Below are 26,606 nucleotides of genomic sequence, written 5' to 3' on the forward strand. Positions count from 1 at the left end.
GAAAAACTCAATGTTATTTGACATTTATGTTGCGGACTCCTTTTCAAGACTCTTTACCTATGTTCAAATAATTTGACGTTGTCATGGCAGTATGTAAATAAACATGTCAATAAAAAAGTGTGATCTTATTTGAGAATGATAATAATATATAATAAATAAATATAATACCTCCGCTAAACGTATGTATCGTGTTACCGGGCGTCGGTAACATAGTGAGGTGAGTTTTCACTTCTATCGGCACTCCCGGAGTGCAACCGTTGCTGCTTGTTTTTATTTAATTCATTTTGGGGTTATGCTTTCGTAAGTTACTATTTGAAGTCAGATTATATTCTTTTTGTGTGAGAACGTCTTGAGTCAGTGGCGGATTAACCTAACAGCAGAAAAAGCATATTCTACGGGCCCCGCGCCTAGAGGGGCCCCGCGTTCGACCCTGACCCCCTGACCAAGCGATTTTGAAATTGATTTGTATGAAAAACAAAAAAAATACACTAAATAACGAAGAGGCGCGTGACTAAATCAAAATCATCTATCGCCTTCAAAAACTTTCGCCATAATCGCGATTCGCTCCTATATTTTTAATGTGAAACTTTTATTCTATCGCCCCAAATTTTTGGACTGTCTATCAGCATGTCGCATTACATAATTACAGCATTAGTAAAATTCTACTTTATTTATCTAATACTTAGAGTTCATAGACTTTAAAATAAGCATAAGACTTTTTGTTTTCGAACATCACGGATACAATACAATACTTACAAATATCACGAAGGCTGATATTTGCTTGTAATATTATACAAAATTTTAAAGCAATTCTTGTATGTATACCTATTTAGTGATTTATATATATTTTTTGAGGATCTCGGAAACGGCTATAACGATTTAGATAAAATTTGCTATATGGGGGTTTTCTGTGGCGAAAAATCGATCTAGTGAGGTCTTATCTCTGGGAAAACGCGCATTTTTGAGTTTTTGTATGTTGTCTGAGCAAAACCCGGTCTCCCAGATATTTAAACTTAAACGGTAACAAACTTTCTTTATTTCTACGGTGAATGGTAAATAGTCATGTCATAATAGGAAGTTAATAGTCAAAAACGACCTTTTGTTTTCCAACGTCAGGGTCAACGTCCCAACGGTTGGCTAAAAGAATTTAAAAAATCGGCCAAGAGCATGTCGGGCCATGCTCAGTGTAGGGTTTCGTAGTTACCATTCTGTCAGAATAGGCCAAACAGGAGCTATTAGTAAGTACATAACTACATATCATGTACATTACAAGATTTACAAGCATAAGGGAGTACCTTCGCAGCGCTTTTTGTACGTCTTTTTACTAAGAAGAGGAGATTTTTTACAATAGCTCAAAAACGGCTGGACCGATCATATTCGCTATAGTTTTAATTGACAGTATTTATTATGCTTTTGTTTAACGATTCTTCCATATTTTTTGGAGCCATGGTTCAAAAGTTTATAGGCATATATTTATTTCTTTAAAGGGGCATATATTTATTTCTTTCGGAGCGATTATTTCCGAAAATATTAACCTCATCAAAAAATGGTTTTTGGATACCCTTATTCATTTTGAAAGACCTATCCCACACTATACGATCGAAGCAAAAAAAAAAAAATTATGGAGGCACCGAAAAATTTTTTTTTGTAGTTTTCTAGCACTAACGATCACGGAGCAAAGCCGTGGACAGACATACGGACATGGCGAAACTATAAGGGTTTCTAGGTGACTACGAAACCCTAAAAAAGAATTGAGGAACACAATGGGGCAAGTACGTCTGGATCATCTGTCTGATCTGTCGTTGATGAACATAGAATATGACCTCCTTGAAGAAATTGACACAGACCCCATAATACATCAATTTGCAAATATATAAAATCACGAAAAGTGAATGGCTGACAACCTTGTTTCTTTTATCCTCTTAATCTAAGAAACTAAATGAAACCATCAGGGGGCCCCGTGGACGAATGTGCTACGGGCCCCGCACCAGCTTAATCCGCCCCTGTCTTGAGTGCAGGATCGCAGGTGGGCACCCGGCATTAGAGCGCACCCCGTACCTACGTTGGGCTACGCCCGACTCTTTTAGTATGGATGGAGGCACCATCGGTGCCCGGCATTATAGCGTGCTTCGTACATCGGGCTATGTCCGACGCTTTTGGTACTTTGGGTACCTTCAGTATCCGCCAATGTAGAACAGCCCATACGTCAGGCTACGCCCGACGCATTTAGTATGAGGGCACCTGCATTGTAGTGTGCCACGTACGTCGGGCTGCGCCTGACGCATTTAGTATGAGGGCACCTTCGGTGCCGGGCATTGTAGTGCGCCACGTATGTCGGGCTGCGCCCGACGCATTTAGTATGAGGGTGCCCTGCCGGCAATGCCTTGTTGTGCGCCCGACGCATTTAGTATGAGGGCAACTTCGGTGCCCGGCATTGTAGTACGCCACGTACGTCGGGCTGCGCCCGACGCCTTTGGTATGATGCGGTGCCCGGCATTGTAGTGCGCCACGTACGTCGGGCTGGGCCCGACGCATTTAATTAATTAACAAGCTTTTATTAGGTCGACCTGTATGTAACTAACTATGTAATGAAATCTTGCAAGTTAAATTTGATCCACTTCCCGGTTTCCGATTGAGCTGAAATTTTGCATACACATGTAAGTCGGGTGACAATGCAATATTATGGTACCATCGAGCTGATCTGATGATGGAGACAGGAGGTGGCCATAGGAACTCTGTGATGAAACAACGCAACCTAATTGTGTTAGGGGTTTTTAGAATTGTCTCGATGAGTATTAGTTGTCTGTCGTAAGAAAAGTACAGTCAGCGATAAAAGCTTGTACCAAAAATGAAATTTTTGCCAATAACTTATTTACTTTAGTATGAGGGCACCTTCGGTGCCCGGCATTGTAGTGCGCCACGGACGTTGGGCTGCGCCCGACGCATTTAGTATGAGAGCACCTTCGGTGCCCGGCATTGTAGTGCGCCACAAACGTGGGGCGACGCCCGACACATTTAGTATGAGGTCACCTTCGGTGCCCGGTATTGTAGTGCGCCACGTATGTCGAGCTACGCCCGCAGCATTTATAGAATCCTGAGCGCTAGCGGATCCGAAATTCGTTTTACCCGCAATATTACCTGTTTTATCGGGTAGGTACATGCAAGCAAAGCCGGGAGCAAAAGCTTATAATATGTACATATTTGAAATGTGCTAATTACGCTCTTTCAAATGATATATGACACGGCATCATAACCTTAAGGAATACTATCTTTCCCTATCTTAGTTTTTATTTTTATAATAATTGACACTATTGTTTCTTTATTTAATATATATTATAGTTTTTATGTATGTATGTATGTCTAGATGTATGTTTATGGTTATATGTATTTAAGTATGTTTTTCTTTATTAATGTTTTGTGTTGTTTGGTTATATTCAATTCGACTTTTCATATTTTTTATTTGCGCCACCTACCGTATATTCTAATTCTTTTGTCTCCGATACCTTTAGGTTGTCTGGAAGAGATCGCTCTTAAGCGATAAGACCGCCTGTTGTTACCTCTATTGTCTTTGTTTATGTTATTGCACATTTATTGTAAACTACGTGTATGTGAGGTGTGCAATAAAGAGTATTGTATTGTACTTCATTTAATTTTTTTGTTCCTGACTTTATGACCTCTAGAGGGCGCCATGATCAATTTAATGTGACGTTATAAGCCTATAACCAGCGGACAATCAAGACAATTCGAATGACACATCATTTGTCAAGTTATAATGCGTACTTTTGAAGTTATGAGGGAACAGATGAACATACACACATACATACCCACATACATAACGGTCAAAATCATAACCCTCCTTTTGCTTTGCCGTAGTCGGGTAATAACATCATGAAAAAAAAAACATGTATTCATAGCATAATTTTTATAAGTGAATAACAAGTAAATTAATAAGTGCATAACCTAATATGTAACAAGTAAATTAATAAGTGCATAGCCTAAAAACAAGTAAATTGATAAGTACATAGCCTAAAATAAAAACAAGTAAATTAATAAGTACATAGGCTAATAACAAGTAAATCCTAATAACAAGTATATTCTACAATATCGAGATACAATTCTATTGGCTATATTCTACAATATCATACAAATAAATTCTATTAGCTATAATATTCGATCTATGCCCATGTTTCCTGCACGGCTAGCACATGATGGGCGCGACAGTCGACAGGCGAGAAAATGCCGCGACATAGAGCTCTCTCGCGAATCGGTAGCATAAGAGCCGCGCGACAACCCGCTGTCTCGCGGACAAATGTCAAAGCGACATAATTTTGTCGTTTGACAGTTCCACGCGGGATACTCTCGAAAATCGTAGCACGAGTGTACTATGGGAGACAAAATGTCCCGCGTTTGAACGTCAAAATCAGAGAAATTGTCTTCGGGGCTAGAGGGTCGCGACTAGGGTTTGCTCCCGGTACTGAGTTTGGCGACAAGCGCATTTGGTCGAAGTTTTGTTGATTTTTGTTCTAAAAGAAAGATAATTTTCCATGTTTTATATTTATTTCATACTACAACACTTTTTTGTTTAAGTATAATTTGAATCTTGAGTTTCATGATCATGCCATTAATATCAAAATTGTTATATTTTTTCACAATGACTTGTTTGTTCTCTTAAGTTAAACGAAAATCCGACAGAAAAAAATCTAAGCCTAAGATTGTACGATCACGACCACATCAACAAAGCAAACCTTTGGTGGCGAATTGACTGGGGGATAATTAATAGAAACATAAATAATTGATACAAAAATATTACATTGCTAATCCGGGAAACAATTACGTGCTATCAATCAGTGCTAACCCGTTATATTTACACGCGTATTTTTACATGCAATTATTGTTGACAACCTATATTATGTTGCTCCTTAGGTGTTTCCATTCATTGTGGGATATAAACAACACAATCCCGACCTGAATATTGCGATCAACCTCACTTATAATAAGTAAATGCAAAAGTAAATCTGTACCTATGTACAGTCAGCAGCAATAGTTGCTAAGCGGGCGAGGTGTTCAAAATGATCTTGACGCGACTTTATTGTTAAGAGAATAAGAGCGCGTCAAGGTAATTTTGAACACCTCGCCCGCTTAGCAACTATTGCTGCTGACTATACCTCTTCACGCTTAATCCGCCGAACCGATTTAGACGAAATTTTGTGAAACATCATTCCACAAAAAATGAAAATAATGAATCTGGCAGCTCAACTCAACCTCCACCTCACAGAAGACCACAGCCGTAATACTTACTTTGTAGTGTACGAGTTGGTACTAGCCTAATCCTTAAGTTACGATTCCCACCGACCGGCTGGAGTTGGGCCGCGCCGGAGTGCTTTTTCAGTGTACCTATTTACATAATGTGTGGCAGAAGCGATAGAATCCGTCCGGAGCCATCCGATCCGCAAGCAGCCGACCGGCTTTGGGCATACAAATGTGAAATGCGCTCCGACTCCGACGAATCGTACTTAAATCTGAGTACCTATCTCAAAAAGGTCAAAGTAAATAAAATCATTTAAAGTTTTTGGTAGTATTTATTTAAAAGTCACATTATTTGAGAAGTGTTATCAACACTCAACTGTCCTTGCACGGAGTAGGCTCCCAACTTGAGCCCTTCTATGTCCTCCGTGATGGCAGGAGGGCTGCGGTTAGCAGCAGCATGCTTAGGTGTAGGGAATACCTCCGTGTTTGATGACAGGCTTGTGCATGATTGTCATTCAATCTATCTTCGAAGCCAGCAATGCAGCGGCTAGCCAGCCATAAGGGAGATATGTCGGGGATTAGCATAAGATATTTAGTCTGTAAATAAGATTTAAAAGGAATGTAATTTTTTTGCAAAAGACAACGGAAAAGAGTTTTATGAAGATTGAATTGTTTACGTACTTACAACTTGACTTCTTCGTAAAGATGGTATTTTGTTAGCCAAAACTTTTAACAAAACGCCAATTATTCGTAAGGAGTTGTATTTTAATGATTAGGTAGGTAATCTTTAGATAATTATAATAATATATTCCAATTTGTAACGACAAAGCGAATCAAATTTTGATTGACAGTATTGACACTGACATTTTCGACTTAAAAATAATATTTGCTATTTCTTATTCTTCATACTGCGAGAAAGAGACAAAGTTATCGTGACTAGGGACGCTCCGTTTCTAAGGCTGACTATTCATTACTTATCCGATTATTATTTTACCGATTCAGTGTTGCCACGAATGAAAAGTTTGTTCCATGTATAAATGGCCACATTGGCTAAGTCGCGCGCGGGATGGCTCTCTCTCGTGGAACTCTTTTCTCGATGTGCGAACTCATGCTGCCAAAATCGAGGAATTGACAGATAGAGATAGAAATTTGTGACGGGCGACTGCCGTCTCTCGCGGCGCGAGCTATCCCGCGGGTAATCATGTGCTAGCCGTGCTGGGACGGCACATAGTTGAATATGGGGTAGCCATAGTGATAATTATAATACATTTCATTAATGCTAGTCTTACTAAAATCTACATATGTTTCTAAAAATGTATTATACTTATCGCCAATTAGCAAACACAACATTAAGTTTAGCTTATTAACTATCAGTGTATCCTTAATTTTTTCTAAATTTACTTCTAATCCTAATTGATTAGTTGTTAAGTGAGTAGTCGGTGATGTCAAGTCTGGTGAATAATCAATCATAGACTATGGCTCTTAATTCTAATAACCACTGTTCTAATAACTCACGATCATTGTCTTTGTTTTTCACTTCACTTTTTGTTATAATGTTTTTCAAGTGGTCTTCCCACATGTCATGATTGTTGTCTTTAGTAATGCAGAATCTCTGTGTGTAATGTTTTCTCATTGCTAAATCTACCCTGGCCAATTCTGCGACGTCATCTGCTGGTGCTGGTTGGGTGATCTGCATGTAGTGTAAGCGTTCTTCTATTTGTACCTTCAAATCCTGGAGGTCTGCGATGTACTTGGGCTCTAGTTGTGGCTCTTCTAACTTGCGTGTGATTGATGCGCCTTGAAGTTTTCTGAGTCTTTCTTCGTAGACACGGCGTATCAAGACTGCTCGGTCGTAGAAGTGGTACTGCCGACACGACAACTTGAGCAACTTGTAATGTTCTTCACAATATTTGAATTTCATTGACACATTTTTTACATGGTTTGTCCCAAGTATAGGCTGAACATATCAGTCCCACAAAATTCCCAAAGTTACCATCTTTTCAAATGCCAAAAACTACCTGCAAGTCGTATCAGGTAACAGTTGCAAAGGAAAATGAGTTCCCCTTTCATCCTGAAACTCAAATAACTACTGTACAGATGTGAAGAAATAGGTAACACTAGTCTGGGTTCCAAGTCACTGTGGGATTGATTGATGTTATCGAGGATGCCGACACGTGGCCTAAGGCCTAAGCAGGCCACACTTATGGATCAGAGACTCAGAACAGGGTTCTTGCATCTGTACTGATATGATTGAAGCTCGCCGTGGGTTACGTGATTCTTCCAGACGCCATTGGTTATTCTGATTTCGCTCAGCAAGTAAATGGGCCACGTCTACACTTAGCCGTCTTCGTTCGAGTCACGTCCGTACTTCTGTATTCCTCGATTTCCTCGCAAAAATACATGAAAAATAAAAATTGATACAGAAATTGTAAAGCAACTTAAGCAACAAGTGTCAATACTGTCAATGTCACTGATAGATGTCACTGGAAAAACCGATTATTTTTGAGCTGTCAAGAGCTCATGTCAGAACGTCACTACTAATTTTGACAGCTCCCTTAAAAAAAAGAATGTCTCTGGTTTTTGGCTTCCAATTATTGGGTCGTACATTATTGGGTCGGGCTTTCTCGACCTGTACCAATAATGTTCAGCCCAATAATTGAAAGCCAAGGGACTCAAATTAGTGGACGCGAATTATGGGGTCGTACATTATTGCCCTGTGAAAATAGTGGCTTCGTATTATCGCCCCGGACCAAACTTGCGCGGACCGAGAATGCTCAACCCAGGAATGTACAGCCCAATAATCCGCGTCCATCATGGACGCCAATTATTGGGCTGTACATTCTTGGGTTGAGCATTATTTGGTTGTGTATTAGTGGCTCCCAAGAGATGCCAGACAATATTTTTTTTTACTCTGTGATAGCGTCGGTTTCTTTGACGTTTGATAGTCGTTTAGACTCTCGCGCGAGCCACGAGACGAACCGCGAGCCGCGCCACGAGATGCGAGTCCACCGCTTACACTCACGTTCGGCTTGTCATTCGGTTATAAACCTTATGCCGTGTTGTTAGTGTTTAAATTATATTAGCTCAACGAGCTTGCGAGCCACGAGACGAGCCGCGAGCCCACCGCTTACACTCTCGTCTCGTGGCTCGGCTCGCGGCTCGTCTCGTGGCTCGCGCGAGAGTCTAAACGCTTTTGAGAGTCGGTAATCGGTGTTGCTATAAAAATCCTTTGTAATCGAATACCGGTTTTGTACATCACTATCGTTACAGAGCCATCTGTTGATGAGTAGCAATTACACTTACAGATTTAAAGAGCTTATCATTTACTAAAATTGTAGAAAGATGGCACTGTAATAAGAAACAGGTGTGTAGTCACGTCTAAAAATTGACCCCCCTCAATACAACCTCCGTGATATTTGTTGAGGTTCTTCAAATCGTGTTTATTTATTTTTTCTATTTTCGTAAAAGTATTCTCATGTGGTCGATTTTTTTTTAGTGTAGTAGAAATAATTATCGAACCGAACCGAATAGTTTCATGAAAATCGGTTAAGAAATGCTACCTTGAGTACCTGGGGGGCTATAACCGCGAAAATCGAAGTTCGTCAATTGCGGGCATTTTTCTCTGTCACTCTAATTACGTCTTAATGAGGGTAAAAGAGAAAGATCTCCACATTTGCGAATTTCGGTTTTCGTAGTAGGCCCCCTGTAGAGGAAAACAGCCGGACCTACGAAGCGGAGCTCATTTGATAAATATTATGATAATGATAACACAATTAACACTCTTAAGTTACCTACTTGAAAAAATGTTACAGTTTTACTGAGTAGTTTTATAAATAAAACTTCATGTGTTGTTAACGTAATATTTATTTTCAACATAGCTACCTAAAGGTCCTAAAGGCATATGCATCTAAAAGAAAGCACATCTAATTTCATCTAGATGAGAAGTGGTAAATTTTCAATTCAATAGCCAAAGTTATAGGTAAAAAACTTAGATAAAGCCCCCCTTGACTGTGTGAGCAAAGTGTTCAAATAGAAGTTCCATTTTTTAAATTATAATATTGCGTATGGTTTGCAAACTCATTGTTTGTTTGTCTTTCAAATTTTTATTTTTTCCTGACCACTTATGATTCTTCCTCACACTCACGTGTGCACACACACATACGCAAGAAGGGCTTTAGTAATACATAGTTATTTGCTTTACAAAGGGGGCAAAGTTGTTGTATAACCTCTCGTGCTAATATTGAATTGACACCAGAGCGAGCAAGATTCCAAAATTGAACCACGAGTGTAGCAAGTCTTGAGCGTTGCGAGGGCTTCAAGGTACGAGGGTTAAACAAATGCCACCGAGTGAAACACAATAATTTTCACCACACCAACACAAGGAAAATACTAACTGTAAAATATCAAACAAAAACAAAGAAAAACAAAGCAATTGGATTCAAAATGAATGTTATTAACCATTTATCATTTAACCCTTAAATACATGATTTTTTCTTTTTGCCCGAAATTAATATATGTATCACATAATTGTTTGCCGTTTCTAGGAAAAATAGTAAAAAAAATGATATCATCGATTTTCACTGCGAAATCAGTGTTAAAAGTTGCATAGTCTAAATCATATTTTTGGAAATATAAAGCTATTAGTAAGGGGTATAGGTAAAATCTTAACTGCCAACAGAAAGGTACACTATTTGTGATGTTTCTATGATAAAGTTTGTAAATATAAAATAATTACAAACCCCGAAAAATCTGCCCAAAATCACATACTAAAAATCATCAGCTTCCAGGTTTTTCCAAGTTTTCCGACATTTTGTCTATAAACAAATGTAACTTTTATAAATTAAAATACTGCGTAAATTTATGTAATAATTCGGAAAATTTATTAGTTTTACTATTGAAATAATATACAAGAACAAATAGAATTTGTTTAATAATGCATAACATTTGATGTTTATGTTGTGTGTATAAATGCATCACTATGCATTTAAGGGTTAAAAGTAAATTCTACCAGCAAATATAAGAAAACAACTCAAAATTTGCATTTGATTACTTTTCCTCACATGTGAATAAAATGCCACTTTCTTATCAGTTTTTGAACAATAAAGAGAGCCAGTTGGTGTGGTGAAAAGTTTTTTACCTATACCAGCTGCCGAAGTGTTTGTCGGTAACTTGATACCTAATTCGTGTCTATATAAAAAAAATTAAGTACAGACACTGGTGCTGTAATCAATCCTGTTCTTTTGCAATACAATAATTTAGGTATGGCCTTTGGTATTGCAAACTGAAACACATTCCATTTCGAATTATTAATGTAGATTGGAGAATCCTCGAGGGAAGTCATGGAAGGAGATACCTAGTATAATTGACATGATTATGACTTATGACATATATGTAAGGTCAAGGAGGGAACAGTGACTCGGAAAAAAATAGCCGGGTATAGTTGCTCACTCAACCTAATTCTAATGTGAGACAGGCTATTGAGCCATCCATCTGATTTCAACAAAAGGGGGGTGCCGAGCTTTTTAATTTGAATAAAAAAAATTAGAACTATCCTTATGGTGTCAGGAAGGATAAACCACCACCATTTTTTTATCTTTTAATTTCCGAGCAGTGCCCTTTCGAAGGCCCATAAATTGTGAATTATGAAAACCTTTAAATTATCACTTTAAAAGCATTAGATAATTTTCAAAGTAGCACTTAAAAAAATCCTATGTGAGTGGAAATAACAAAATGAAACTTACTAAACCTGATTAACGAAGATGTTGGTTGGAACATTTCAGATTTTTATTTTATCCTCCACATGGGTTTTTTTCAAACATGAGCATTTTTCGAAATTGTAAATTTTCACGCCTACTTTATAATATATAAAGAAAATATTGTTATAAGACAACGATAGTTATTGCCTAGTATTAGAAGACCAAGTTACATTTTTTTTGCGGGAACAGAGCCACTGTTCCCGCCTTGACCGTGTACATTAAATTTACCTTATACATAATACCACAAACACATTTACAATGGTTTTAACAAAGTTGGCATATTATTGTCTTTATGATATCTTTACATAATAAGGATTATATATTTGTAACACGGTTATTCAATAACGCAGACGTAAACATGTAGGCATGCAAACAAAATACATTTTTACGACACCTAACTTCACTTTAATAATTCTAGTGACTTTTATTGTACTGTGAACTTGTCTTCCTACATGTACTAGTTAAGATATAAATGCAGGGTGCTTCGATACTGAACTACGTAGATATTTATGTTTCTAATTTTTATGAATTAATTTACCAAGTGTATTGCAATTTGATTACTACAGCACGCAATTCACTATGCTCAATATTCAACGAAGAATATTTTGTTTGGTGGTAAGAACTCTGTCTTAGACTAGATTATGTGCAATGTGTCAATAGATTTACGAAATCTAGTAATTAGACATTGTGTACTTACACACCCTAGTTTTGATAACGCAATGCTTGTCTATGTATATTGGCAGTGTGATAATATTATATGATTGTCTTATCAGTAACAATCGAGATGACAATCGTATTCTACAGTAACTCACCACATGCATCATTCAATTGACATAGATAAAATTGGACACGTACTAAGTTAATTTCATGCTACCTAGTTCGCTATTTTACGCACATGATAGGTATTATTGTCATCATCACTGATAAAACATATCAACATCTCTAAAGACACAAACAAGCGACTAAATTTAATAATGGACGACCGATGTATTTAGGAGAATGCTCTGTTAGACAGAACTTCACTATCATAATCATTTTACTTCATAATATTTCTCATCCTTGGCTAAAAATATATATTATATTATGTAAAAGAAGCAATAAATATAATAATAATTTAATTAAAATAACAATACAATATACACACGACACAGCCTGGAACTTATAGTGTATTGAAATGGAGAATCCACGTTCATCGTTTTGTTTTTATAGTTACAGACATCTGTGTTGTTTAATACGGATTTGCAATTTTGCGTAACAAGATATCTAAGAGCTCACGCGTAGTGTGTGAAACTAAAAAAATATACATTTCATTAAATTTCATTGTTCAGCGAGCCCTAACTTCAGCAATAGTAATAATAAAATTACGGTAACAATAAATAAAGTAATATCACTTTTAATTGCTATTGACTAATGTAACTTAAAGTACCTAAATTTAAAACAATTGAGCTATAAGCGTAACAGAAGGGCTTAAAACGAATACAATTGATTTTTAACAATAATAATAAGTGTATAAAGTTTCTGAACGATGTTCTTTCTGCTTTTAATATCATAATTGTAAAGTCAGCAGTAGAAATTGCTAAGCGGGCCAGGTGTTCAAACTTATCTTGACGCGACTTTATTGTTAAGAGAATAAGAGCGTGTCAAGGTAATTTTGAACACCTCGCTCGCTTAGCAACTTCTGCTGCTGACTGTACAATATCAATTTATTGTGACTTCTGCTGTTAATTTAATATTGAAATATGTTTTATTAAATAATTTTGCATGATTTTAATACATCCTGACCGGTAAGTGACGCCAGCGTCGACCGGCTCACGCAGCTCCCTGGTTCAATGAAAGCACATTTACTCACCGAAGAGAACTAGTAATCTGCAATTTTTGTTTCCATCGATTTGCACCATATTTAGTAAACGATTAACAAGAAGTCATATCAATAAAATACTCAAACGACCACCCATCGATTACAATCAGCCATAGGCTGATTATAGGTAATAAAATCGTAGATAGTTATGCGTTTTAGGTAGTGGTCATAGTTTATCTGGGGTAGCCGAGCAGAGACTCGGCGATGCCGATGTAGTAGATGGTCTGCGCGATGCCGAAGAGCGGCGCGATCACCATCATGCGGCAGGCGCCGCCCTTGAAGAACGCCGTGATGCCCTCGTTCCGCAGCGTCGACCTGCGACCACGGCATTGTTTCAAACGCACGCCAATGTTAATCTATACTTTTTAGGGGGGTAAAAACGGGACCCTATTACTAAGACTCCGCTGTCCGTCCGTCCGTCCGTCCGTCTGTCACCAGGCTGTATATCACGAACCGTGATAGCTAGACAGTTGAAATTTTCACAGATGATGTATTTCTGTTGCCGCTATAACAACAAATACTAAAAACAGAATAAAATAAAGATTTAAGTGGGGCTCCCGTACAACAAACGTGATTTTTGACCGAAGTTAAGCAACGTCGGGCGGGGTCAGTACTTGGATGGGTGACCGTTTTTTTGCTTATTTTGCTCTATTTTTTGTTGATGGTGCGGAACCCTCCGTGCGCGAGTCCGACTCGCACTTGGCCGGTTTTTATTTACACACATATCTTAAACCCTCTATGCATGGAGATTCTATACCGGCCATACCTATATGATGCGTTCAAAAATGGCAAATTGAAAAAAGTTTTCATTTATCGCCGAATGACGTTAAGTCTAAGTATCTGTTAAAAGTAACTGTAATTTTTTTTGAGACACTTATTGCTGAATGCTGAATGTACTTCTTCTCATTCGCATGTCTATCGAGTACTGCTTGAAACCTTTCTATAGTTCCGTTTCGTTTTTAGCATTAGAAATAAGGTGAACAATCTTGATGTGTCTTTTATTTGAAAAACACATTTTTAAAATAAGTTACGGCAAATATGTAACAATTATGAATCTAATACGACCATTTATATTCTTCTGCTTTCATAATAGTTTTTGATTTTTAAAAAGCGTTTTTCAATTAAAGACATGTCAAGATTGCTTACCTTCTTGCAATTTCATTCTAATGCTAAAAAAAAAACAAACTATAACGAGTCAAAACTCAATGTGTTTGTGTTTTTCTATCGAAGAGTTCCTTTGGAGACCTACCAACTGCATCATCAGATCAGCTCCATTTTAGCATTGTCACCGGAATTACGATAGTACTCCAAATTTCAACTGAATCAGATACCGGGAAGTGGTTCAAAAACATGTGAAGCACTATACAAAGAAGATAGGTAGGCATTTATATACGCAGTGAAGCTAAATAAAATTAGTCTATGTCTATGTAATAATGAGTGTAGTGTATTTTTAATTCTGACTTCCAGCCAAAGATCTACAAACAATTATGTACTTAATTTGATTTTATTTATAATTTTAGGTGTTTGCTGCTATCTTAGAAAAAATATTGTGTGCAACGGTACTTAATTACTAAATATTAGGTATTAAAATTCTCGGGCATGTCTTTACAAAACTCAATTTTGTTTCGTTTTGTAACTTCGGCCCTTGAATTTTCCTGTTGCACAATATACTACATATTATGAATTAAGCTTACTTTTATCTCACAGTTTTTCATTCACATTTCTCCAACACAAAGTTTACTTTATTTAATTGTGAATGTGAATACCACTTTAACAATGGGGGTTTAGCAGGGTGGCCACACCCAGGCCAGGCCAGGCCAGGCCAGGCCAGGCCAGGCCAGGGTACTCACGTGACGCAGTCGACGATGCCGGTGTACTGGCGCTCGCCCGCGCCCTTGGTGAGCGTCTGCATGCGCGTCTTCACCACGTCGAGCGGGTTGACGCCCAGCGCGGCCGACGAGCCCGCGACGCACCCCGATATAAACGACCACCTGCACCAACACAACACGGTTCACGAACAAGGATTTTATAATGCACATTGTAGTAATCGTTAATTTAGGGGTGAATCAACTTTTTCTTGTCACTCGTTGCCATGGTTACGTTCTCCTGGGTCACTCTTTAAAACCTGATTTTTAAGCATTTAAATTCACCAAATACGCTTTTTTGTGATACTTATAAACCCTTTCCATTGAGGGTCGTCTACCAAGCGTGTCGGAAGAAGGTGGTGGACAATGTCTTCTAACAAACTATGCTACTATTGTCTCTTGGCTGACCGGACAGAATAACAACAAGAAATAATTGATCCACCCTTAGTATTTGGGTAAATCGCTGTGCCCTAACAGGGTATCACACCGAGCCCCGTGTGCAAGAGACTGCGGGCCAGTGTGAGAGTGGTATTACCAAAAGGGCGGGCCGCTGGCGCCGGGCTGCTTGGGCCCCATGTCGTTGAGGATGGCGAAGGTGGGGAAGTAGATGACGCTGAAGGACACGTCGCGGGCGGCCGTGGCGCCGAGCCCCTTGTACAGCCCCATGATGCCGCGCTCGGCCAGCAGCTTGTTGATCAGCTGCATCGCCGACTGACGCTCGAACTTCCGGCCCTCTGCACAATAACAGGGGGGTGTCACTCCGCAGTTTAGGCACATTTGGCCCGCGCCCATCGGACAGGCGTATGGCAGCGGTAAGTGGTGGGCTGCCGCTCGGCGCGCACGATAGTCGTGTCACGTGGCGCTCGCGCAAAATTGAAAATACACAATGGCTCCGAAACTTACTTCCGTGAGAATCAGACATACTATCTCCGGATAAAAAATGTATGTTTACATAATCAACGTTTGTAATTCCTACATACTTATCTTAAAAATAATAAATTAGTGGGTATAGGTATAAAAACTTGTCATGTGATAACCCCTTGCCGACACTCATAGCTCGGTCATAAAACTGCGGCGCGCAAAGGAGATTCACGGTTCGTGCGCGGTTATAAGTTTCAATTTTCCTTGCAGGCGGCGATATAGGTGTAATTTTATACCTAAATCTGACTTTTGTGAAGGAGTGAATTTTCTGTACGGTAGTAGGTACTATTAGTTATTCTGTGACAATAACATGTAATCCATAATCCATTTAGACCCAAGAGTCTGGCCTTCGAGCAGTGATATAGTCGAATGGCGGCCATTTCAAAGTTAGCCGTACCCACGCCGTACCTGGCAATATAAATAATAGATATGATATAGTATGTGAGAATCCTAATACCGAGACCGCTCAGTTTAGATGTGACGTTCAAGCTTAATACTTGCATAAAAACACAAGCGTTTGCGTTCCATCATAGCATGCTAGACGAATTAGCACGAATGGTATAAAATATATCACATCATCTGCACGTCATGGTGATTAAAGAAGTATATAACACCCGTGTTAATAAAACTTTTCGATTTTTCCAACGGAATCTTGAATGCATATTATTAACATTAACCTCTTCGAACTCTATCGAAAAATTATACAAGTTTAATATGTTATGGAAATATATTCCCACTGTGCGTTAAATCAAAATCAAATCAAAAAATCAAATATCATTTATTGTCATGCAACTAAGGCCCATAGATACATACCTTACAAACTAACATACATACAATAATAAAAATCTTATAAGCTAAAAATTATTTCGCTAAAGGGGCTAAAGGCTTTTAAGCCTTAGGCCTTAGGCGAAGAATCCACTTAGCGGCGTGGCACCGCTGCGCGCTGCGCCGCGGCCGCGCGGCACGGCGGTGGCGCGGCGCGAAACGTCGTATCACGGTGTAGGCAAACCGCCTCGTACGCAGTGTAGGCGGTTTGCCACAGGCCTGCACCGTCCTACAGCGCCGTTACGTGGGTTCTTCGCCTTATGACAGGACACTGACTCGCTGCTATACTTGTTAGGTGTGATCCAGGCATTACCCGGACCCGAGGGCCGCGGAACACACGCACCGAGCGTGCACGCTGACGCCAACCGTTACACTTTTGTTTTAACCAACGTGATGAGCGTTTCATGAGTTCTCACGCACACGAAGAGCAGCACTAAAGCTGGCCATACACACTAGGGTACGCCTGCGCAGTTTTACCTGTACAGTTCAACTGCGCAGGTAAAAAGGAGCGTGTGTGGCATTCGACTGTGCAGTTTTCTACGACTGCACAGTTGACCTGCGCGAATATGAAAATAGATATTTTTTACCTGTGTGCCCTTGAACTGTATAGTTAAAACTGAGCGTGTGTGGCGTTCGCCTGCGCAGGCCTCAGTTGATCGCAGTCTCGTAAGCGGAATGAAACGCTAGTTGAGTTAAATTAACTTTATAAATCAGAGCCCTGCCTAATTCCCCTGATGATAAAACATGTTTTTTATTCTTGTATTATTTTTTTAACCTTGAATACATGATGATTTGGTACCATATGTCTGACCATACTCTGAGGTGTGGATAATGTAGGTCATACTCATATTGAACTACTTTTATTATAGGACCAACCCCGAAGTCGTTATTTTTTGTCTTTCTTGCGCTTTATAATTAAAAACAATAACGTTCATATAGTGCTGCGTCAACATCAAGCACAGCTGACGACGGTGCCATGGCTACACAACTGAGAGTTTGTGCAGGTTTACCGCTGCCGTGTGTGTGCTCCACCCAGCTAGGGTTTACCTGTGCAGTTTAACTGTACAGGTAAAACTGTGCAGGCATACCCTAGTGTGTATGGCCAGCTTAAAAGCGCCAAGCATGCATACTATATTTGTCTCACTCTAAGTGGAACGTTAAGGGCTGACCTTTTTTCGCTTGCGCCGCCAGGCGGCCCGCGTCCTGCATCTGGATCTTCAGCAGCTCCATGGGCGTGGTGATGACGATCTGGCACGCGCCCGCCGCGCCGCCCGCGATCATCTGACGGAAAATCGGCAGGGTCCTGCAAGACATCGTCGTAAATATCGGGTTATATACCTCGATTATAATCTCGGAGTAATAATCCAATATGGAGTGGTGACACGCACTAATTTCTATGTGAAAAATTCTGCCGTTTTCGGCGCGGGGGGCGAGGAACGCACACAAATAATGTAAACACTAATGCATTTTTTGCATGCGTCGCTACACACGCACACGACAAAATTATCAAACACTAGCATAAACTATATTCACACAAATACAAGAACAAACACAGACAACCCTGTCCGTGAACGAGATGATGTCAGTTCTAAGTAAACGTAGAAGTGCGAGGGACTTGTCGATAATATTGTCGATATTTTATTGACTGAATTTTAACTGACATGAGGATCATCGTCACCTATTAAAAATGATTCTAATTGAACATAACGCTAGCGCTAATTGTATTTTGAGCATTACATATATTTACGAGTACGGTAAGAGTAAAGCATTATGTGCGATTGCCAAGTCATTATATGTATTACAAAGAAAAGATATCTTATTGACACGGTTTTAACACCCCCTGGCACTGATTAAAATAACCGACTTGGTTTCACATTAGCATTACATGTCAAAACTTTTTTGTAGTAGAAGCGTTGCGAGACTTGCACCTTTTTACATGTAATGTTTTTGATGGGATCTCATCTCTTTTTGTAGACAGTCCTTCTTTCGGGTACTCATACCCGTACTATGTACACACATATCATAACTAAACAGATCTTTATTCATACTCACATCGTACATACATCGTAGTGTACCTTTACTTTACCTACTATTTGTAGGAACTGCAACAGTAACTTTGTAATAGCATATATTTATATGGAATTACAAACTTATTTATGCAGTTTTAGATGTTTAAAACGTGACTGATATTGCAATATTTTTAGGTTTTCGATGGCTTGATAAGCTGAAAACTACTTATGTTTAAAATTTATTGCATCTTTTGGAAATCTAAAAAAATAAATCAAAATAACAATATATTTATAATGTTCATATAGATTTTATCGATATTGGTTTTTATGGTGTCCCATCACTAACTATGGTAGAGTGATACCAGAGTAATAAATTAAAAGTGCCTATTTATGGAAAATGACGGCAGTAAATACCTTAAAATAAATAAATTACAATACAAACGTTCGACATGTCAAATAAAAAATATACGATAGAAACTAAGAGAAAAATGAATTTTCAAACAGTAGTAGGGTAGGTGCGTTAGTTTTCGTCCAGCTCTAGTTTTCGTCCACTTGACGAAATTGAATATAAATCTACATTGCTGCACAAATTTGGACTTAATGCAATCCTTAATGTCGAGACAATATATCTATCTACATAAAAAATGTATTTGGCAAGTAGCAAATTAAATATCAAATAAGTTATTTGCTAATCTGTCATGTGGACGAAAACTAGAGACTAGAGCATGGGCGGAAACTAGCACAATGACCCTATATCGGTAATATCACGTTATTTATGATTGATACTATTTATTTCATTGAATGGATTATGTTGATATAAAAATAAGGTGTTTTAGAAAAATAATGTGTTATATAAATTATATAACAATAAGCAACGCAAATTAGAAGTTAGGTATACCTAATGAATATTTAGAAAGTCTTCTTTAAATTTTACCCTAAATTAGATCTAGTACCATGAAGTGGTATCACTTTCAGATTGACAATGTTTTTTAGTTTTTTGCTAAATTAGTGCACTATTTCATAATATTTACATGTAATAGTACTTACATATGAAAAGAAACGTGTTATTTAAGTACGCTAGATGTTTCCGATCGGTTTTTAAAGGAGAAAACGCTACAATTCGGCATTTTCTGCTCCTAACATTCCGCTTAGACTGACGTTTGCTGAATAGCGTATGACTTATGGCAACTAGTTTTATATAACCTCCTTGACCGGCGGCCGCCGACTTTTGGCAGAGGGGAACGCCTGTTAATGGCGCTTCCTGTTGGTTTATTATTCCGAGATTATAATTTATTAACATATAAAATATAATAGAAAAAACATGAGCAAAGTATCTCGTTTATCTCGTTTACCTACTTTATGCAATATAGTCATGAAAAGATCTCAAGTTGTATGATTGTAATTTACCCTGAGAATACCTTGTGAAGTGCGGAACAAAACAGCACGGGCGCAAGAAAAAAAAATGTGTCCCTTTTGCTTATTTATATAAAAAACAGATTACAACGTAGCCCTTCAACCAATAGGACGCAAGAGGTACATATTATATATATTATATGTATATGTATGATGATTCCTCATTTAGTTAATAGGAAGCCTTGAGAGAGTCTAAATGTTGCGCCCGCGATAATGGAATCCGTTAGTAGGTTTCAAACTAAAGGGGTAGCCACACGGTCGCAACAAAGCTTTCGGCAAATATATTTTCTCAAAAATGGACGGCAAAGTCGACGTTTCCGGTTAAAAAATAGGTCGCGAAGTACGTAGTTTATGGTCATTCAAAAAATTAAAAAGTTAAAAACATTGCAGTCTCGATTTCGGGACTGCAATGTTGCATACAAATTCCATCTTTTTAAAACTTTAAATGGCCATATCGAATGAGGCATAGGTCCATTAAACAGCCAAACAGATGATCAGCACTTATTATTATAATGTTGGTACCGCGACTACTTATTTAGGTGTCTCAAATACGTTGGCGTATTTTCAGAAGAAAAATACACTTTTTTAACTATTTTTTGTGAAAATTAGAACGTTGCTTCTGTAAAATATTTCTATTTCCTGCACCATTTTTGAGAAAAGCACTATATATGACTCGGCTGGAAGGCTACTTGCTGGCTTCGGATTCAATTAAACGGACTCCCAAGGTCGTCCGTTTAAAACGAATCCTCAGCCTGCAAGTAGCTACTTCCGAACCTCGACCTCGACTACATTATTGAATGTACTATTGCTGGTTTCCAGCTAAATAGATCGTGGTTTATTTCGTCGGAAACTTGGTTAGTCATTATACCTCGTTTTTTAGCATTGGAAAAGACTACACAATCTTGACGTGTCTTTTTATTAAAAAACGCTTTAAAAAAATAGCAACTATTACTAATGAAACCAAAAGAATGTAAATTAATATAATATGCTATAACATTGATACATATTTGTTGTAAGTTATTTATTAAAAGTATTTTTCAATAAAGAAACACGTCAAGATCCCCTATTCTTTTTCTAATCCTAAAAAAAACGAAGTATAGTAACCTCTTAAGGCATTTGCCATACGCTGTGCTGTAGAGTAGTGTAGGAATAAAATTACCCATCAGGCAAAGTAAGGTAGTAGCGGAACATATCGTTGCAAGCCAGCTTGATGGCTTTCTCGGGCGTGACGAGTATGATGTTCACCGCCGAACCGCGGTACATGCCGAAGTATCCCTCTTGGGCGTATGTTTTCTTAAAACAATCCAACCTGTAAGCAATTCAATGTTGTGTTTAGGGAATGTTTTTATTATTTCATAAAAGAACCATAATTGGTGATATCGAAATAAAACTAGCACGGGTAACGCATCTTAAGCGCTTGTTGGGTGAGGACAGATCGGCACGACTCGATGTACCAACTCTATACGCCCGTCCAACTCTACGCGTTTGCCAAAGCCGCTTATCAGCCGCTCGTGAGACAGGTGGACAGAAACGCAACTGATCTGACCCTTACGCGTCATTTCATATTACAAAAAGTAATCTGTGTTGCTATGTAAACTCATCTTCATAAGTGAAGTGCTTTGCAAAATATTCTTTATGGAACCCCTAAGTCACATCTGATAAAACCTTGATAAATCTTGGTTATCTAGGTATATTTTATTGATATAAAATATTAATGAAATGTCCTATTATACATAGGTATGTAGTATCCTTGACCGAACTGGACACTGTCTGGTGGTTAGACAAAACCGAGTTGAAATGATGCCTTTAATTTTGAGATGTAATAGGCTAGTGACGTACTATTGAAAAGTAAGTTCCGATGACCTAAAATTGAGGTAAAACGTTAAAAATCGGCGCAGTGACCTTATTTTTCGTCGCATATTTCGCGCACCGCGCAATATGTGTTGTTCCCTTCCAATTTCCTGTCTTTACGCGTCCTCTTAAAACCTAGTGTTGTTGTTGTTTAACATAGGTATGCTACTGACATGTTTTTGTACTGTTTCTCGCCACTGGGGCTGATGACCTGGTTCTGCAGCCGCGTCTTCACCAAGTCGATGGGGAACACCACGGACACGCCGATGATACCCGCAATGCCGCCATTTATAATCTTTGGTAGTAGCCTGAAAACAAAGCACTCGTCAGTGAGCAGTCAGAGGGAACAAACGGCTACTGAAGCAGCAACAATTCATTAACCATAGTCATGTGTCATGTCACACCAATAACATCCAATGTCATCTATAGAATCTTCCAGTAGGGCTAAGATAGCCGGCTCTTTATCATTTGTCACCATGGCTGTCTAAAAAATATGTAAGTGCGAAAGTGACGCACAGCATGACAGGTGATAAAAATGCAACCATGATAGCTGGTCAGAGATAGTTCAAGTTCAGCAAATGGTAGTATATACCTAGTTATTCGTTCCACTTTTCTATGTTTAGGAGGACGAGACTATCAGCATCAACGAAGCTACAACGACGCTTTTTGCCTTCATTACTTATATCTATAACCTACATATTAAATTCTTGTTAAAATTTGATATATTAGCACGGCATGCTTTTTTACAGTTGAACCTACCTATTACATTTAGATACGTGGGTATCTATTTTATTTCTAGATGTCCCCAAATGTTAATTTATTAAAATTTCTTTTTACGTTATTAATGTTATCTTATACCTTTAAACGAGCAATTCTTGTATACCTATCCATTATATCCATATATATATTTCGGGGATCTCTGAAACGGCCCTAATGATTTCGATGAAATTTGCTAGGTTATGGGGGTTTTCGGGGGCGAAAAATCGATCTAGCTAGGTCTTATATCTGGAAAAACGCGCAACTTTTGAGTTTTTATATGTTTTCCAAACACAGCTGGGTCTCCCAGATATTTATAATTAAATTAAAAGAATAGAAAACGTTTCTCTGTGACTAAGACTCGCCTATTATGTACCTATTTGCTCTACCTACTCTTGTTCACAGTTTTAATGAGTTCTATTAAATACACGTAACGATGAAGCGTGGCGGTCATTAAAAAGTCCCTGAGCTTGTCCCATATTGTGACAACGGTACGGCTTTATTAATGTTATTGCTGCCATTGCCAAACGAGTGTCTGGTACCAACCTACTGTACGCTAGGCAATCGGGCTGCGTGCCAAGTAAAATAGCAATATTGCTGAATATCAAGGAAAAATGCGAATAGTTCATACTTGAGACTGCATTTCAGTAAGCCGTGGGTAACACATTATTGTAAATATTACGTAAATAATTGATTTCACGCTCTGGAGCTGATACAAAGTTTCGTCGGCCTATTATGGTGTGTGTTTTTCATTTGTCGCTACGGATAACACGAGCACTACTTCGTTATTGCACTTACATAATGGTCAGAACGAAACATTTGTCTTATCCGCAACGACAATGGACATACACCGGTAAACATGACTTGCGTTGTCGCGTATGATAAAAACGCTATCAACATAAACCATGTCCAGAACCATTTTCCTCTTCGTATTAAGACAATGTTTTTCGTTGTAATCATGTACGATACTTAGTTTGTGGTTTCATAAAAATATGAGATACTTAATGTAAATGTTCATCGACAATACTATTGTCTTATTTTAAACCCTTCTGCTTATGATTAATCTCCTAAAAATAAAATAAAAATACTAGCAGACGCTACATAAGTAGCATTTGTTGTTGACTTGTAGTAGTATTAAGAGTGGGACTAGCGGAAGGACATCGTAAAACACTGAAATAGATTTTTTTTTACAATTAAGAGATATATATTATGTGCCAAAACCATTGTCTCATCATTGACACATGAAACATTTAAACTCGTAGGTAGTGGGTGGGTAAATCAGCTATTAGCTATGTATTATGTAGCTACTTTACAAATTCTTGCATACTTCTGCGATAGCAGTGTAGTGTATTGTAGTTCTTGTGATTCTTGTGTAATTTTTTAGGGTTCCGTAGCCAAAATGACATAAACGGAAACCTTGTAAAATGCCTGTAACATACAACAGGCAGACGGACATGGCGTAATATGTTAAAAATAGGTATTTCATCTGGAAGTGCGTTTTGTGTATTTACCTACCACTACAAAAAATATTTTAGGAGGCTCTCCATAGATTTTACTAAGTCGGATGTTTAGCAAATTCCAACATGTGGGACATCTTTCGCTAGATCTTTAAAAAATGCCAAGAGTGTGTCAGGCCATGCGTTCCATATTTCCTGTTCATCACAATAGGCAGACATAAATTATTAAAGTATTAAGAGATGTCTTTTGCGAAAATTAAGTCTTTATTAAACTTCACAAAAAAGTATTATGATTTTCTTCATATTTTTGGGTGACATGGACCGTGGTTCGAAACTTAGAGAGGGAAAAGATATTTTGCGAATATACGCAGTTTTTTCTTTTATTTGCTTTACGTACCTACGGTACGGAACCCTCCATTATTCGTGACGCGTCACGCATTCGGTCTGACACTTGGACAGAATTACAAATCTTATGTTATGTCATGATATAAATTTCAAAATGATGGCATGTCTGTCCAAACACTTCAAACAAACACACAAGAGGGGCTTCAGCTAAGTTCTTTACCTATGACTATAGCTGCATCTAAAGTCTATTTTTTTATTCGGTAGACTAAAATGACATTTTATAGTATGAACATCATGTGTCATTTCATACTATGAAATGTCATTTTACTCTACCGAATAAAAAAATAGACTTTAGTGCATCTATTCATCTGTAGGTAGTCAATTTTTTTTGTGTTAGATGTGTGCAATAAAATAGTATTGTATTGTTTGAAATCATATGAGAGATGTATTTAATAGGTACCTAAATCAATCTTTTTTTTTTATATAATCCATCCTAGTTATCTGCAGAATATAAATTAGAAAGGCTACTCTAAGTAGATCTATTTAAAATTTAATATAAGTAACTTTATAATATAATTTAGGGGACCAAGTCTCCCCTAGGATCAAGCCTCCCCAGTCTCCCCTATTTATGTCAGTTTCTTAATTATCCATAAACATTTTGTTACTGATATTAGCATAATAAACCAAGTTAAGCACTAAACACATGTAATGTAGCCTTGACTACAAAGTCTACAAACTAGTCACAGTACTCACAGTTAGTATACAAAATACTAATATTATAAAAGAAGCATATTCTATAAATAAATAGGACAGGCTGGACAGGTTATCACTAGTCCAATAGGTTTGAACTATTAAAGTAGTGTAAAAACTATCTGAACTATTAGCAGATAAAAAGTGATACATGATAACCCTATTACCAGCATATGATCAGATGATTTTGATCTATCATAACTGTGTTGGTTAAGAAGTTTTGAGTAATAAAGTACCTTTTTTCAGATATGTATGATAGTATTTTGTGACATAGCAGAAGTATCTAGATTTATTAACTAGAGTATAGTTACAAGGGCTTGCTTCAATTGTAAAATATTTCTCATGATTGTACCAATCATGCAATGGTTATTTGTGATACAATTGCAGAATAGGTTATACTATTCCAAACAAGGATGTAATGTCAAGATTGCATTGATGTACTGGCCTTAAATATGGGCAATAAGAATGCGGCTAGTACAGCGGTGTGACACTGCTACAAAGCGATTGGTTGATGAGTTAGTATCACGTGCGTGATTGGTTGCAACTATGTAGATGCGTTAGACTGCACAACTGGCTCGAATTTGTGAGTGACACCGCTGAACTAGTACCATTTTTAATGCCCGTAAGGCCTGTCCTGAAATATACATCAATGCAAGATCGTAAAATACAAGAGCTGGCAAGTTTTACAATGACAAGTCTTAAAAAAACCTGTTGGTAGAAATAGAAATATTTAAACACAATCAGCCACACACTTACATAAAGTAAGTGTGCTTGAAGGAGGTACTTGTAGTGCCTATGTGTATGTGTTGTATATGCATATTAATATTTGGAATATACTCACTGTGGCGGTGGAGGTATTTTTGGTTGTTCCTTTGGAGCTGCTTTTACAGTACCCATTTTTGTGCTTATTTTTCTTGTTTCTGATGAACAAAACATGAAATTAGCATACATATGCGGGTTTGAAAGTTGAATGCTTAAAATAATAGTTTTATTTTTCAGTCATTCCGTCCTGTATTAATGAAAAAAATATTATTTTGTATTTCAGAATAAAATAACCAAAATGCACAACATTCTCGTAAATTCCGTGAGTAATCGACAGAAATCAATAATGTTCTCTTACTCCAAGTTCCTAAAGGAATGCCAATAAACACTACAATACTTTAATTAAACTGGAGTAACATTAAACTTCACAGCTGATTCCACAATTTACTACACACACGATCTAAAGAACTGAATCCAATTTTCAATAAAAATTTAGATTTTAAAATGTGAGTCAATCATAACATAGCTCACTAATTTTACGTAACCAGCACTACGAACCTATATTTTCACACGAATTTCACTAAATTTATAGCATATTTATTATAATTTGATCACAGGAAATTTAAATCTTGACTGATGGGAAGAGAAAAATTAAAGCTGAAAGCCGACAGCTAGTTGAATTGAAGTCCAACTACATGACATGATTGATTGATACATTGATACTGTCAAAGCAGAAGCCGTGGTAGATGAAACGAAACGTCAAATTAAAACCCATCATACACGAAACGGTC

At 37.8% G+C, this 26,606-nt stretch overlaps 1 protein-coding gene across 1 annotated transcript; it reads right to left on the minus strand.

Annotated features, from left to right (window-relative positions):
- Window positions 1-12,975: 12,975 nt before the first annotated feature.
- Window positions 12,976-25,973, minus strand: LOC134652757 (mitochondrial glutamate carrier 1-like). Its single transcript, XM_063507922.1, has 7 exons — window positions 25,895-25,973; window positions 21,919-22,053; window positions 21,054-21,203; window positions 17,642-17,775; window positions 15,262-15,460; window positions 14,712-14,852; window positions 12,976-13,176 (listed from the first exon to the last, which is right to left on the minus strand). Exons 1-7 carry the CDS (start codon window positions 25,948-25,950, stop codon window positions 13,035-13,037), a joined length of 957 nt encoding a protein of 318 aa, XP_063363992.1. The 5' UTR covers window positions 25,951-25,973; the 3' UTR covers window positions 12,976-13,034.
- Window positions 25,974-26,606: the final 633 nt, after the last annotated feature.

The sequence above is a fragment of the Cydia amplana genome, chromosome 1, assembly GCF_948474715.1.
Source record: "Cydia amplana chromosome 1, ilCydAmpl1.1, whole genome shotgun sequence".
Lineage (NCBI taxonomy): Eukaryota > Metazoa > Arthropoda > Insecta > Lepidoptera > Tortricidae > Cydia > Cydia amplana.

Excerpts from the sequence above, each read along its gene's own strand:
- LOC134652757 (XM_063507922.1), bottom strand. The coding sequence starts at position 25,950 with ATGGGTACTGTAAAAGCAGCTCCAAAGGAACAACCAAAAATACCTCCA. Across the intron at positions 21,204-21,918 it reads GAGAAACAGTACAAAAACAT|GTTGGATTGTTTTAAGAAAA; the intron begins GTCAGTAGCATA and ends AATTGCTTACAG. Across the intron at positions 13,177-14,711 it reads GGCATCGTCGACTGCGTCAC|GTCGACGCTGCGGAACGAGG; the intron begins GTGAGTACCCTG and ends CCGTGGTCGCAG.